General features: G+C 41.6%; 1 protein-coding gene across 2 annotated transcripts; it reads right to left on the bottom strand.

Moving 5' to 3' along the window:
• Nucleotides 1-2420: 2420 nt before the first annotated feature.
• Nucleotides 2421-12663, bottom strand: TMEM128 (transmembrane protein 128). Of its 2 annotated transcripts, none has more exons than XM_004432272.3 (5): nt 12532-12663; nt 10607-10748; nt 6455-6613; nt 4307-4414; nt 2421-3058 (listed from the first exon to the last, which is right to left on the bottom strand). In XM_004432272.3, exons 1-4 carry the CDS (start codon nt 12626-12628, stop codon nt 4315-4317), a joined length of 498 nt encoding a protein of 165 aa, XP_004432329.2. In that variant the 5' UTR covers nt 12629-12663; the 3' UTR covers nt 2421-3058; nt 4307-4314. The 2 variants fall into 2 exon arrangements, with proteins under 2 accessions (XP_004432329.2, XP_087291044.1); XM_087434918.1 differs by having other exon boundaries at nt 10607-10745; nt 12532-12660.
• Nucleotides 12664-13065: the final 402 nt, after the last annotated feature.

The raw sequence follows: 13065 nt of genomic DNA, 5'->3' as shown, positions 1-13065 counted from the left end.
GGAAGATTTTCCTTCACCACCTTCCCTTCAGGGCCACCCTTGGGTGGGGCTGTAATGCTGCAGGTGTCCACATGGTTGGACTTCATATTATGATGGTTGGTACCATCATACCACGCAGAACCACCTGTAAACTAAGCCTGAGGCTCTTCTCCTCAGTCATGAGAAACTCCTCATGGGACCATAGGTGTGGATTAAAGGAAAGGAGACAATGCAGCAGGAGTCGGTCTCAAAGGAACCTGAGCCACCTACACATGCAATTTACTCACGGTTTCCAACCCTGCTGCAGTTCAAGCCTTACATACCACTTGTACTCAACAATATATTACTGCTCTGCACGCACAACCTCGTGGTTTGGTAGATCAGATGACAGCCAGTTCATGCCATAGTCAGGTGTTCAGTCTCTACCAGGGCTCAGTGGCCAGTGAGAAGTTGTTTCTCAAAAAGGAAATAATTACGTGCAGAATAGGGCATGCATTTGCTCTAAAATCTTTGTGGTCTGTACTGTGGCTCTCCTATTGCTTCATGCCAGAGTCCCCACACAACATCACCACATGCCACAGGCACTTCACATTCATTGGCTTTGTTGGGTTATAAGAGCCAAGTGGTAGAGCAGCTTGCACTGCAGCCTGGAAATGCTTCAGAGCCTTCTCCTGCTCCAATATCCACTCAAAACTGGCACCCTCGTGGGTTCCTCGGTAGATAGGTGAAGGTAACACACTTTAATGTGGTATATGTTGCCTCCAACATCTAGAAATTCTCATGTATACTGTGCCTCTTTTTTAATGGGAGGTAGGACAATGAGTACATCTTGTCCGTCACCTGGGAGGTGCTATCTCAACATGTTCCAGATCACTGAACCCCGGGAAACTTCACTGAAGTGACAGGTTCCTGAATTTTTGTAGGGTTTATCTTCACCCTCTGTTTCACATAAGGCAGTTAGTACTTGCTACCTCCTGCTCACCAGATCCAATGACTATAGCATCCTCAATGTGGTGGGTCATATGACATTGTGTAGAATGTCAGGACGATGAAGATCTGTATAATGGCAGATAACAAGAGCCCAGTCACTCTAAGGTAAGGCTGTAAAAGTGTACTGTTAGACCTGTCTGGTAAAAGCAAAACTGGGATGGACTCTACTATTTATGGTGTCCTATAATTCCAGCTGCTACTGGGGAGACCAGTTCCGTAACAGAATTCCTACCTCAGTTCAGACCAACTCAGTGATGCCTGTCCCTTCTCATTAGCATATTTATGTCCTTGAAATGGAGAATCTTTAGAGCCTTTCCAAAGAACATGGTCAGCTAGTGGGTTTTTTAATCTTTTAAAGCAGACCTCTTTGAGCACGCCCACTTCCCTAAGTCTGTTGATCCCTTCCTCCACAATTCATTATGGCAATCCTGACATCTCTACTTTGTTTAATGTGGGCCATTACTTTTTGCAAGTCTCCAAGAACCATAACTGCAGTGGATTAGAGCCATCTCGTGAAGCCCTTGCCAGGATGTTAAATCCTGTGTCACAGGGGAATGCCTAAATTGACAAACTCTCACTTATCCAGCTTATTTTGCTTTTAATCTAGCACCACCAGGATCTACTCCCAGGCACTCTCCTGACACTTGTCAATATATGCCATCCAGTCCTGAAGCACCTTTGCATATGATCCCTCTCTCTAATTAGCAGGCCAGCACATCCCCAGTAAGGCTATACTAATATTTGATCCAGGACATTGGGTGGGAGGCCAGGAAGGGATATGGGGACAGATCCTGAGGAGAGCAAGCAATGCTTTGTGGGCTTCCTACCTTCTCCGAGGCACTGTGCTCCCATCGTTGACTGACTCTGCTCCTTACTTTAAATGAAACTCTCTCTACATACCCCAACATAGGTTTGTACACAGACTGGGCTTGATTCTGCTTACTGACCATGCCTGCCTTTTCCCACTCCTGATCCTAGATCTACTTTCTCTTTCTTTCCCTCTCCATTACCATTTATGGAGTGAGCACCTACTGTGCGCCAGGCACTGTAATACATGTGTTTTAAACATTATTCCTATTATCCACAACCCTACAAGACAAATATTATTCCCACTTCACAGCTGGAAGAAGATGAACTACTCCTCAAGGTCAGGCAGCGCTAGGTGCAGGGTGTGATCTGAGCCAGACACAAGTGGTGACTGAATCAGATCATCATTGGAAGTCCCTTTCCAGGGAAAAAGAATCAATGTCAGGTACTTTCTATGTCACAATGCTTATGATGTTTTGGTTTAATGTGAACAGATTTGCATTTGAAAGTGAGAATACTGTTTTCTTGAGGTCTTTGAAGAGCAGAGGAGCCTTCTCTAAAAAGAAGCCTTATTTCTATAACTCAAAGTGCTAATAGCTGAAAACAGAAACTAATCCAAAGTTTGTATTGATAAAACCCACAGGAAAGTTATAAAAATATTTTATTTAAATGTTAAGGAAAAAATTATACATACTTCAAAATGATTAAAAGTTCATATGTTAAACAAATGCTAAAAACACAATAATTTACACAATGATAAAATCTGAAGTGATGGGAACACATACGATACTTTCAATTGGTCCTCTCACCTAACAAAACTATTATAAAAACGAGACATATAGTAACTGCGGCAGTTGGGTTAAAGGCACACGACACTGTCTTTCCCTTACACACACATCCAGTCATCTTGTACAATGCCCTGCTATACCTTAAATGGAAAAGCGAACAATTTATCTACAATAGCGGGTGTACATTATGCACCTATAATGAAACTTTGTTTAAATTTTCCACCAATACTTTCTCCAATCATTCAGATTAACATTCCAAATTAGTTATTTCTATTTTGAATCTGAAAAATTCAATAATCACTTGCGTTTAAGAATAAGCAAATGAAATACAATTTATTATGATTTTAACCACAGATCTATAAAGTTACAATTTTTCCCAGGAAACCATTCACTTCATAGATACAAAAACACATTGTAGCTTTTCCATTATATCTGCGATGCTTTCAGCTAGCCGGATGTTTAATCACTCACTTTAAATTGACATGCCCTTAAATCTGAAAGAAAACCAGCATTTATGTCCCAGGTGAAATATTCTATCTTAAACTGTTAGATTTTATATAAAAAAAGCACAGTTCAATCTACCTGCCTACAACACTACCTGGCTCTCCATTACCAATTATAAACTCACATCAACAGTAAGTCAAGAGCTCCCAAACATGTAAAAACTCAAAACCGAACAGCCAAAGATTTAACGAAATTAGGAGGGGAGACGTGGGAGACAGGGTGAGATGAGAGAATGTTCTTGTGGCAACACACGTCAACAGGGACCGAGGGCGTATTGCAAGAGTCTGAATGGTCCACAGCACAATGTGCAGAGGGGACTCTACACATCAGCATGGTCACTTACGTGCTAGCAATTATTTTCAGACTGGCAACAATGAGGTAACGTCCCTTTCTTCTTTACGTGGTTACAGTGACTTTCCTTTAAAACTCCAAAGGGAGAATGTGCCGTCTGCTGGCTGAAATGTCAGTTGTCTTTTGCACCCCAATAATTTACTAGTGTATTAATATTAACTTTTACTTCTCTGGGCCTCAGTTTTCATACCTGTAAAGTGACGTATGGAGTAGATTTCCTCCAAGTCCTGAAGTAAGCGACATGAAAGGAGGGACTATCTCTGTCTTTTTCCCCATGTCCCTAAGCACACGGAGTGAGTACTCTCCATACACACTTATTTAATAAATTAGTTATCTGATACTCAGCCAACAGACCCCACTGTGTAAGGCAGCAGGCCCAGGGATACAATGGTCTGTGGGGAGGCAGAAATTCTATAAATAATGTGGAAGGAAAAGGTCGATGTGTCATCCATCCAATTTTTATGAGGCAGCCAGGATAGTTAGAAAATGGCCAACTTTTTTTGTCCAATTGGGTAAAACTACCTATTCTTCCCAGATGTCTATTGCTGAAGAATGATCTAGCCGACAGTCACTCATGTATAAATTGATGGAAGTTGACTTCAACATAAAATGTGTGAACTTCATCTATATTGAAAGGTACAAATACTGTCTTCATGAGATCTTTGAAGGGTAGGGTGCCCTCTCTAAGTAGCAGTCACCTAGAACTAAATTATACAAAAAGGAAGGGGTCTCAGTCCCTTTTATCTCAGAGTTCAACATATGAACAGCTCTGGTGTGAACATGACTGAAATAATTCACAAGTAGTCTGCTATTGCTGCATTGGCTGAGTTTTGAAAGACATTTTTCAAATGAGTTCATTATCGGAAACACCATTCCAGAAATCTTACCTTTACAATCATCCAAGGAGTGAGATCAACATTACAACCCCCATAAATTGGGTAAACAGCAACAGTGGAGTGAAAAATGACCACACGTGCCATAAAGCTATGTTGAAGCTGAAAAGAAAAGAATAACGACACCCAGTTGACAACGCTAGCTGTAATCTACACAAATATATCCCACTGTAGAATCCAGATTTCAAGAACTCATTTTCTACTCAGTTTGGGAAAGTTCATTCTGCCAGCAACTTTATATACATATGTCATGCTTGTCAGATATGTGATGCAGCCAGTACCGGAAATACCACAAACTCTTCAAGAAGTCCTGGGAACTGGAAGCACTAAAGGTCTTCTAATGAGAGTTGGCATGGCTTAATAGAAACTTAAGTCTCTTAAAAGTTAGTGTCTGTAATGGAACATGAATTAAAACACTATCAAACTATCATGACAAAAAAGACAGTTAAAAATTATTTTTCTGTCAGAATGAAAAAAGTAATCATTTATAAGCTGCTATTAAATTTTCCCTTGAGAAAAACACTATTCCCCACACCAAGGTAAGAATAAAACACTTTCTACGTGCAAATGATTTTTATGGACTGAATTTATAACAGTGGAAATTAATAAGGGAAAATTATAGTTAATTAAATAAGTGTTTCAGATAGTTATTGATTTTAATATATAATGTTTTGATAAATAGCTAAAAAATAAAATAACATTTCTAGGAGTGGTTAGCTTTATAAGAAAACGTAAAGTAACACATTTGTCTACCCACATCACTCAAGGATTAATAATAACCACATCACAATGCCATATATGTCAAATACCCTTAAACTTCAACTACAGAAAATAAATCATAAAAAAAAAATACATTTAAACTGAATATGCACAAAGGTACGCCATTTTTCCAAAATCAGAATTCAATTACTATGAAGAAAGGAAAAAAACTGAAGGACTATGTACAACATATAAAGAGTAGTTTTTCTCTCTGGTTGGCAGGATCATGGGATTTATTTCCTTTGTGTTTTTCTGTAACTAAAAGATTTTTCCCCAGTAAGCAAGTACACTTTTATGAACATTAAAAAAAATCAATTTTTTTTCATTGAGTACCTATTAACTTATGAAGAGGATATTGGCTGTGGCATTGTTTATAACAGCATAAGAATAAAAACAACTGTAAGCCCAACAACAGGGAGCTGGTGAAATAAATCATGGCATGCCCATGTAGTGATGGCTAAAAGAATGAGGCACATCTACGTGCACCAACAGGGAAGAATTCCAAACTATATGGCTCCATTAAAAAAAAAAAAGATGAACAATCACTTTTGAAAATAGTTTGGCACTATTTACTGAAGTTGGAGGTATGCATACCCTATAAGCCAACAATGTCACTTCTACAGAAATATACATATTTATGTACATATACATCCAACAGAAACGTGTGCACATTCACACAAGAGACATACAAGAATGTTCTTAACAGCACTATTCATAATAACCCCAAACTGGAAACAATCCAGATGCTGTCAACAGTAGAAGAGATAAACTGGGATTCAGTTACAGGATGGCATGCTCAACAGTCATGAAAATGAACACTGTCTGCACAATATGGATGAATCATACATAACATTGCACGTAAACAGCCAAATGTAAAAGAATACATACTATATGAATCCATTTCTATAAAGTTCATAAAAACAGAGTATTTAAGAGATGCAAAAGAAAGCAATTAACATAAAGGTCAGACAGTGTTTACCTGTAGGCAGGAAGGAAGGAGGAGTGACTGGGAGGGGGCATGAAGGGGGTTACAGGATGCCCGCACGGTTCTTTCTTGACTTGGGGGGGATTTACGTCAACGCTCTTTTCATGATAATTTATTCAGCTATACAATTTAGTTTTTGCCATTTTTCTGTATGTATTATACTTGACAAAGAAAATGATTTAAAAAGCAAAGTACAGAATATACACAGTGTGTCATCATTTGTGTTTTTAATAACTAAATAAATAAATAAAGATACTACTGAAAAGGGAATCAGAGACTAGGAATGGGAAGAAGACTATTTTCCTGTTTTCCTTTTTTCTTCTTTTGAATTTTGTACCATATACATCATCTGATCAAAAAAATTTTTATTCCTGTTAGTCATTTCAAAGTCAACTTACCAAATTCCTGCTACAATAAAAGTAGCAGTTGTAATGGGTATCAAGGTTGGATACTTGACATCATAATCTCCAATTCCATGATACCATTCCAGGTAGAGTATGCAGTAAAATGCAATCGATAAGCTGACAACCAACAAGGCACCGCCAAAGAGAAACCAGCTGTAGAGACAAAAATGATGTAAGGGTTGACAGCACTTTGCAAATTAGCAGACATCTTACAAGTTTTCATTGACAGCCTACAAATCTATTTCTAAGAAGAATATCAGCTGGGGAAGGAACACAGAGGAACCCACAATTGCTCAATCCCAGCTTTCAGAAAGTCTCCATCTAATGGGAGACGGGGGAGAAAGGATGAGACTGAGACACGTGAAAGGATGAAAAAATAAGACTTCCAATACTTGCACATTTACACACTTGCAAAAACTAACCAACCCAAAATGAACCCTGACTACAGTGATGCATTTTCTCTAAAAAACAGGAAAGATAGTGGCTGGTTGTTTCTGAAGTTCTGAATGTGAGAATAATAAAGATTCTTAACAGGTATCATTAACTCCTCTAAGTTAAGTAGGGTTTCTTGGAATACTGAAAATCAACCTGGAAGATAGTTAATTCAAATTGCCCCTCATAAACGGTTTCTAAATGAAGCCCTCCCATTTTTAGAATATCTCCAATCCTCCTCCAAGGGACAATGTCTTTTTCCTCCTTTCAATTCCACCCAAGACCTGACGCATCAGCCCCTTCCTTCCAGCCCCTGCCAGTCATGGGAGGAGGCCAGATTTGGGGAATGAAGTCCCTTTCCCAGTCTCCCAACTCAACCCACTATCCCCACTATCCTTTGCTTCTCCATAGGGAGAAGACTGGCATTCCGTGTAGAAGAGAGGTGGGGAACAGATGGCTGGAACAGTCAAGTCAACAGGCACTGCGTTGACTTCCTACAATGGCAAGGTTCCAGATTCCTTTAAGGCATTTTATGATGATACAATTCTGGGATTCAGAGAGATGAGAGGCAGGATGGTTCAGTGGTTAGGAGCACAGCCTTCGCAATCTGTCTGTCTGGGTTTGAATCTCAGCTCCACCAAGACTAGCTTTGTGACTAAGCAAATTACTTAACTTCAGTATGCTTGGGAAATATTAACAATACTTAACTCATAGAATAGCTATGAGAATCAAATAGTGTTTAGGAAAGGGATTCTGACACAGCTAACCCTCAAGAGCAATCATTATTCCACTGATGTTATCTATGAGAAAAATATTTCCATGTGCCTCTTTAGGAGTCTTCAAAGACCTCCCTTCTGCTAGAGTCTGCATTCTCAACAGGGGTGATATCACCCCTAAAGTGAAGAAAAGTTTTTACTCTTTTTGTATGTACAAAGCACAAATATTCATGCAGCACATAAGGGGGTGATCAGGAAAAAAAATGTTTAAAAAAGGCTCCTTAGGAGGTGATAATAAAAAAAGGTTGAGGAACACTGTGCTAGAGTTATGGTGATCTCCTTGCTTTGTCAGAATCCTTCCGTCTATTCATTTCAGTTTTTAACTTCACATGGAATCCTAGTGTGGCTGCTCTGTCCAGATATGGTACAGGATATAAAAAACTGAAAAAACTGCCTGAACAAAATAAAATACTGCAAGTCAGTGTTCTCAGCTCTGGCTATATATCTGAGTCAGCTTTGCAATTTTCTAAAAGGAAGCTATCTTGCCCCGGTTCCCAAAATTCTGACTTGGTGTCTCTGGAAGGCCCTGAGCATCTGGGATTGTAATTTTAGTTGTAGTTTAATCAACTCTACAGTTGATTTTGATGCACACAGCTGGTATTTTTTTAAAAATTGTCATTTCCAAAGCATTGGGATGTTTTGCTTTATTTTTAATGTTGACTTGTCTCTCCTATCTTTGAACATACAATCTTATAGCCTTGCATAGATTTAAAGAACCCTAATGCCTCAAGTTTCTGAACTTGGCTAACAGCAGGGCAAAAAAAGGAATTACATCAGGCATGAGAGGAATGAACTGTTTTCAAGAAAGCAGAACGCAGCCTGCACTACCTTTGGGTACCCCTCTCATCCCACGGCTGCTCAAGCTCCCCAATGCTCACTGAGCCCTCAGCAAGAACACAGTGCTACTCAATCCTTAGCCTCGGAGGATGTACTGACATCTCTTTTCTCTAAGATGACACTTTTTATCCCCCGGCAAAGCCCCAGTACATAGTTGTATATTCTAGTTGTAGGTGCTTCTAGCTCTTTTATGTGAGCCACTGTCACAGCATGGCTACTGATAGACAAGTGGTGTAAGTTCACACCCAGGAATCGAACCCAGGCCGCTGAAGCACAGCACACCAAACTTAACCATTAGGCCATCAGGGCTGGCTCAAGATGACACTTTTTTTGAGGCCAGGCCTATGACATTTACTCCCTTTTCATGCTCCACAGCCCTAGTCCCAGAGTCTGAATCCTGGCTCTGCCCCCAAAAGCAGTATGCTCCTTGGCATTCCACCTACTCCTGCAGGTGCCCCCAAACATCTTACATGGGTAACTAATTATTCCTTACCTCATCATTTCCTTAAAGTTAAACTACTAAGAAGACTTACTATAAGGACACAAATAGATAAGCCCTCTTATCTCTCCTAAAACCTCAAAAAGGTCTACCTCCTGAGATTGTGCTGGACTAGGTGCCCCTCTAGGTGTTCCCATAGTGTCCCACACATACACTTACACAGCACGCACCACGTGACCTATTCATCTGCCTGTCTCGGCCTAAAACGAGCTGTCGGAGGGCTAAAAATATGCCTTATTCATCACTATCACCACAGCTCAACACATTTCAGGCTCTCATGAAATATCTGATGAACAAAGGGGCAGCTGCTACTGGTGATGTGTGAAGTAACCATTCCCTCTTTTCCCAGCCCAAGTTCTAAACCAATTGACAGAGACAAAGGAGTGAGACTGATGAAGATAAGCCGTCAGCTTTTTTACTAACAGAGCTTTACTGAAGATGGCTTTGGGGAACAGTGAAAAGTGCTTCCTAATACTGAAACCCAGACTTACCCAAGATTCCAAGTTGAAATGAAAACCTAGAGACCGTCTCATGTTGGGGTTGCTCTGTAAAATGATGGCACAGAAAAGCAGACAAGAATCTGTGCTTCCCATGGGCAGCTGGCTCCCAAGAGAAAGAAGGTACTGAGCTACACATGTCTAGTTCTTCATCCCAAACTGAATCAGGTAGTCACACCACCTCCCAGGGAAGGAGCAAGTGAGGGGGGAGGGCAGGAAGATGGGAGTGTTCAAGGAAAGTTCCTGCTCATGGAAATAAGGAAAGAGAGGAATAAGCTTTCTCCCTCCAATAGTTTAAATAAATTCCACTATGCCTACTTTCCCCTGACTGCGTGTTCCATGGATCTCTTAGCTCCTAACACAGGATCAAACAGTCCTGTACCTTTCTAGCCCTGATGGTACTTCCAAACAGTTATGCTTGCACCGTATGCAAACCACCCCTCCCAATGCCAGCTCCGACACTCGCCAACATCTCTCCCTCTTTTTTCTGTATTCTGGGGTCCTCCAGAACATTCTTCAATGTTCACTGAGGAGTCTGGGATATGATTCACAATCTTCTCCTCCATGTCAACTCCTGAGATTATACTGAACAGATCTCAATCCTCATGACTATTTGACACCCTGCCTCAAAGCTTGACTCCTCCCACTAGTGACCTCAACTCTAATTCATTCACACTCTGTAGTTACCTTGTTAGCTGTAACTACTCTCTGAAAACAAACCCCAAGACCTAATTCTCACCCACCCCAATTCTCATTCCCTCCTCCCAGTGCTCCCACACTTTATCTTCATAAAGACCTTCAGTGAGTCTTTCTCCCTCCATGTTTTACAAAAGGATTAGGTCCTTCTTAAATTCACTACCTTCCCCATCCTACAACACATTTGTGCTGAAAAGGCTCAATGAAGTACTTTCCAGTCTCATCTACTCTGCTGCACATGCCCAGAGCATACACTCTCTCATTTATCTTTGTATCACTAGTACCTCCAACACGGTGCCTGGCAGAAAGCAGGTGCTTACCAAGTGTTTAAAGAATTCAACTGACAAAACATAACATAAAAAAAATAAGACAAAGGTGTTTCACTTATGAAGCAATAATGTTTTCTTACCTACTAGTGTGAAAGTTTTCTTTGACAGTTTTAAAGAAATCAACATAATAGGTCACAACAATGGATGCCAAAATCCAGAATCCAGAGTGGACATTAAGTCTTGGAAGAGGTTTCTCCTTTTTCTCAACAGCTGTAGAGCCTTCTGCAAATAAGGGAGATTTCAATTTATCAAATTACCATAAGTTTATAAAGAAAAGTCACACTGATTTTAAGCCAAACAAAATAATGTCCTAGTTCTTTCTAAGAACCAGATTCTCTCGCATTATAGTACCAATTTCTTCTGTAAAACCATCCAACTACGTTTATATTTACAGAAATAAATAATAAGAGCCTGCTATAAAACACGTTCAAAACAGTCAACTTTTTTGCTCTATATGAATTTTGAAACCAAATTTACATACTCATAGTCTTTTAAAAAGAATGACACCATCTGGTAGTATACGAATTTTAATATTTGTTTCCTGTATCACCTAGGAATGTAATTAGTCTTGTTAGTTAAGAAAAATGCAAACAGCAAAAGTTAAAGGACAAAATGGACTTGTGATTTTCCAAAAACACTACTCTTAACTACATATTTAAATTATTTTAAACAACCTTCTGAGGCAGCTTAAAAGAGGAAAGGGCACACTGGAGGCCTAGTCCTGGCACAGCACGGTCTAGACAGGTGATGGACAAGTCAAATTTCTTCCATCTGGGACCTGATCTGAAAGAATAGGTGGCTGGGGTTGGGCCAGATGAGTTATTTCTAACAAGTTTCCCAGGTGAGTGACACGCCCTCTCTCTAGTTCACCTGAGAATCACTAGCATACATCTGAGGTTCCCGACCTTTACCTGACCATCAGAATCCCTCGGGAGCTTGTTCCTAATACAAATTCTGGGAGACATCCCCAAAATTTATAAATCAGCATGTCTGGCATGATGTTTCTATTTATTTTTCAAAAAGCAATAAATGCACATGATTTACAACATACAGGACAAGAAGATCTAAAATAAAATCTCTCTCTCTTCTATCCTTAACTACAGTTCCTCAGCCCAAAAGCAACTACCAATATCAACTTCTACTGAATTCTTCCAAATTCTACGCATCTATACAGGTGAACACACATCACACGTGATCTGGTTCGTACCCAAATGGTGGCATCCCACACTCTGTTCTGCGCTTCCCTCTGAAAATCACCCACGTTGGTATATAAAAGCCTGCCTGGTGTGTCACGTATGGATACATCTAAATGTATTTAACCAGCTCTCTGCTGACAGGCAATTAGATGTTTCCAGTCGTTCGCTAAAAAGCAATGCTGAGATGAAACACTTTGCACACACGTCCTTGTGTACTGGTACAAGTATGCTTCTTTGGTAGATTCTTAGAAACACAACCAGTGGGTTTTTTTTTTTTTTTTTTTTTTGTGAGGAGATCAGCCCTGTGCTAACATCCGCCAATCCTCCTCTTTTTTTGCTGAGGAAGACGGGCCTGGGCTAACATCCGTGCCCATCTTCCTCCACTTTATATGGGACGCCGCCACAGCATGGCTTGCCAAGCAGTGCGTCGGTGAGCACCCGGGATCCGGGCCAGCGAACCCCGGGCTGCCGCAGCGGAGCGCGCGCACCCAACCGCTTGCGCCACCGGGCCGGCCCCAACCAGCGGGTATTTTTAATCTTAACGGATATTGCCACACAGGTGTTAAACCAGCTCTCCTGGGAATCCTGGAGCGCAGCTGCGATGAAGATGCGCAGGACTACCTGATCTCTAAGGATCTTTCATGACACTAAATACCCGACTTCCACAACTCCTTGGTAAGCCTTGAAAAACGAAACTCGGTCCCTCCTGACTGGGTACGGCTGCGGGAGGGCCGCGGGCCGGCCGTTTCCGGGCGCCTCGACTCCGGGAACGTGGGCGCGGCTCGGAGCGCGCCCTGGGGAGCGCTCACCCTGCCGGGCGGAGCTCTGGCCGTCCACCGGAGCCTCGGCGTCCGGCGGGAACTGGTATCGCCGCCGCAGATGCTCCCGGGCCCGCGAAGCGTCCATCTTGGCACCGCCCAGAAGTGGGGGGGAAGTGACGTCAAGCCCACCGGAACTTCCGACACCGGCTTCCGGGCGGAGGGGTCTCCTTAGGTGAGGGATGGAGACTGTATTGGCTTCGCGGGGTTGATGAGAATTTAGGGCGGGCTTGGCTTCACAACCTTCGCGCTCGAGTCCGCAAACCTAACGTGAATTTCAAAATACTGGTCCTCCCCTGGCCGAGGATATCCCAAGTTTATTCTGAGCTACGGAAGCCCAGAAGGGCCAAGTTTACCGATGCCACTCAGTGGTCTGGCACTGAGCACCTGGGTGGCTTGGGCAAGAAATAAACGTCGCCGGGCCTGTTTCCTCTTCTGCACAACGGGGATTATACCTGCCTAATGGGTTTGTTGTGGAGTTTAAATGCGAAGCACCTGTATGTGGTTCCTGTTAGCCCCCCTCTT

Source organism: Ceratotherium simum, chromosome 8, assembly GCF_057802395.1.
Source record: "Ceratotherium simum simum isolate JZ-2026a chromosome 8, ASM5780239v1, whole genome shotgun sequence".
Lineage (NCBI taxonomy): Eukaryota > Metazoa > Chordata > Mammalia > Perissodactyla > Rhinocerotidae > Ceratotherium > Ceratotherium simum.
Note: the sequence above shows the minus strand (reverse complement) of the source record. Positions and strands in the feature narration are given on the sequence as shown.

Bases quoted from the DNA above. Each gene is read 5' to 3' on its own strand.
- TMEM128 (XM_004432272.3), bottom strand. From the start codon at position 12,628: ATGGACGCTTCGCGGGCCCGGGAGCATCTGCGGCGGCGATACCAGTTC. The intron at 10,749-12,531 runs GTGAGCGCTCCC...CCTTATTTGCAG, and splicing joins CCAGAGCTCCGCCCGGCAGG to AAGGCTCTACAGCTGTTGAG. The intron at 6,614-10,606 runs GTAAGAAAACAT...TTGTCTCTACAG, and splicing joins GAAAACTTTCACACTAGTAG to CTGGTTTCTCTTTGGCGGTG.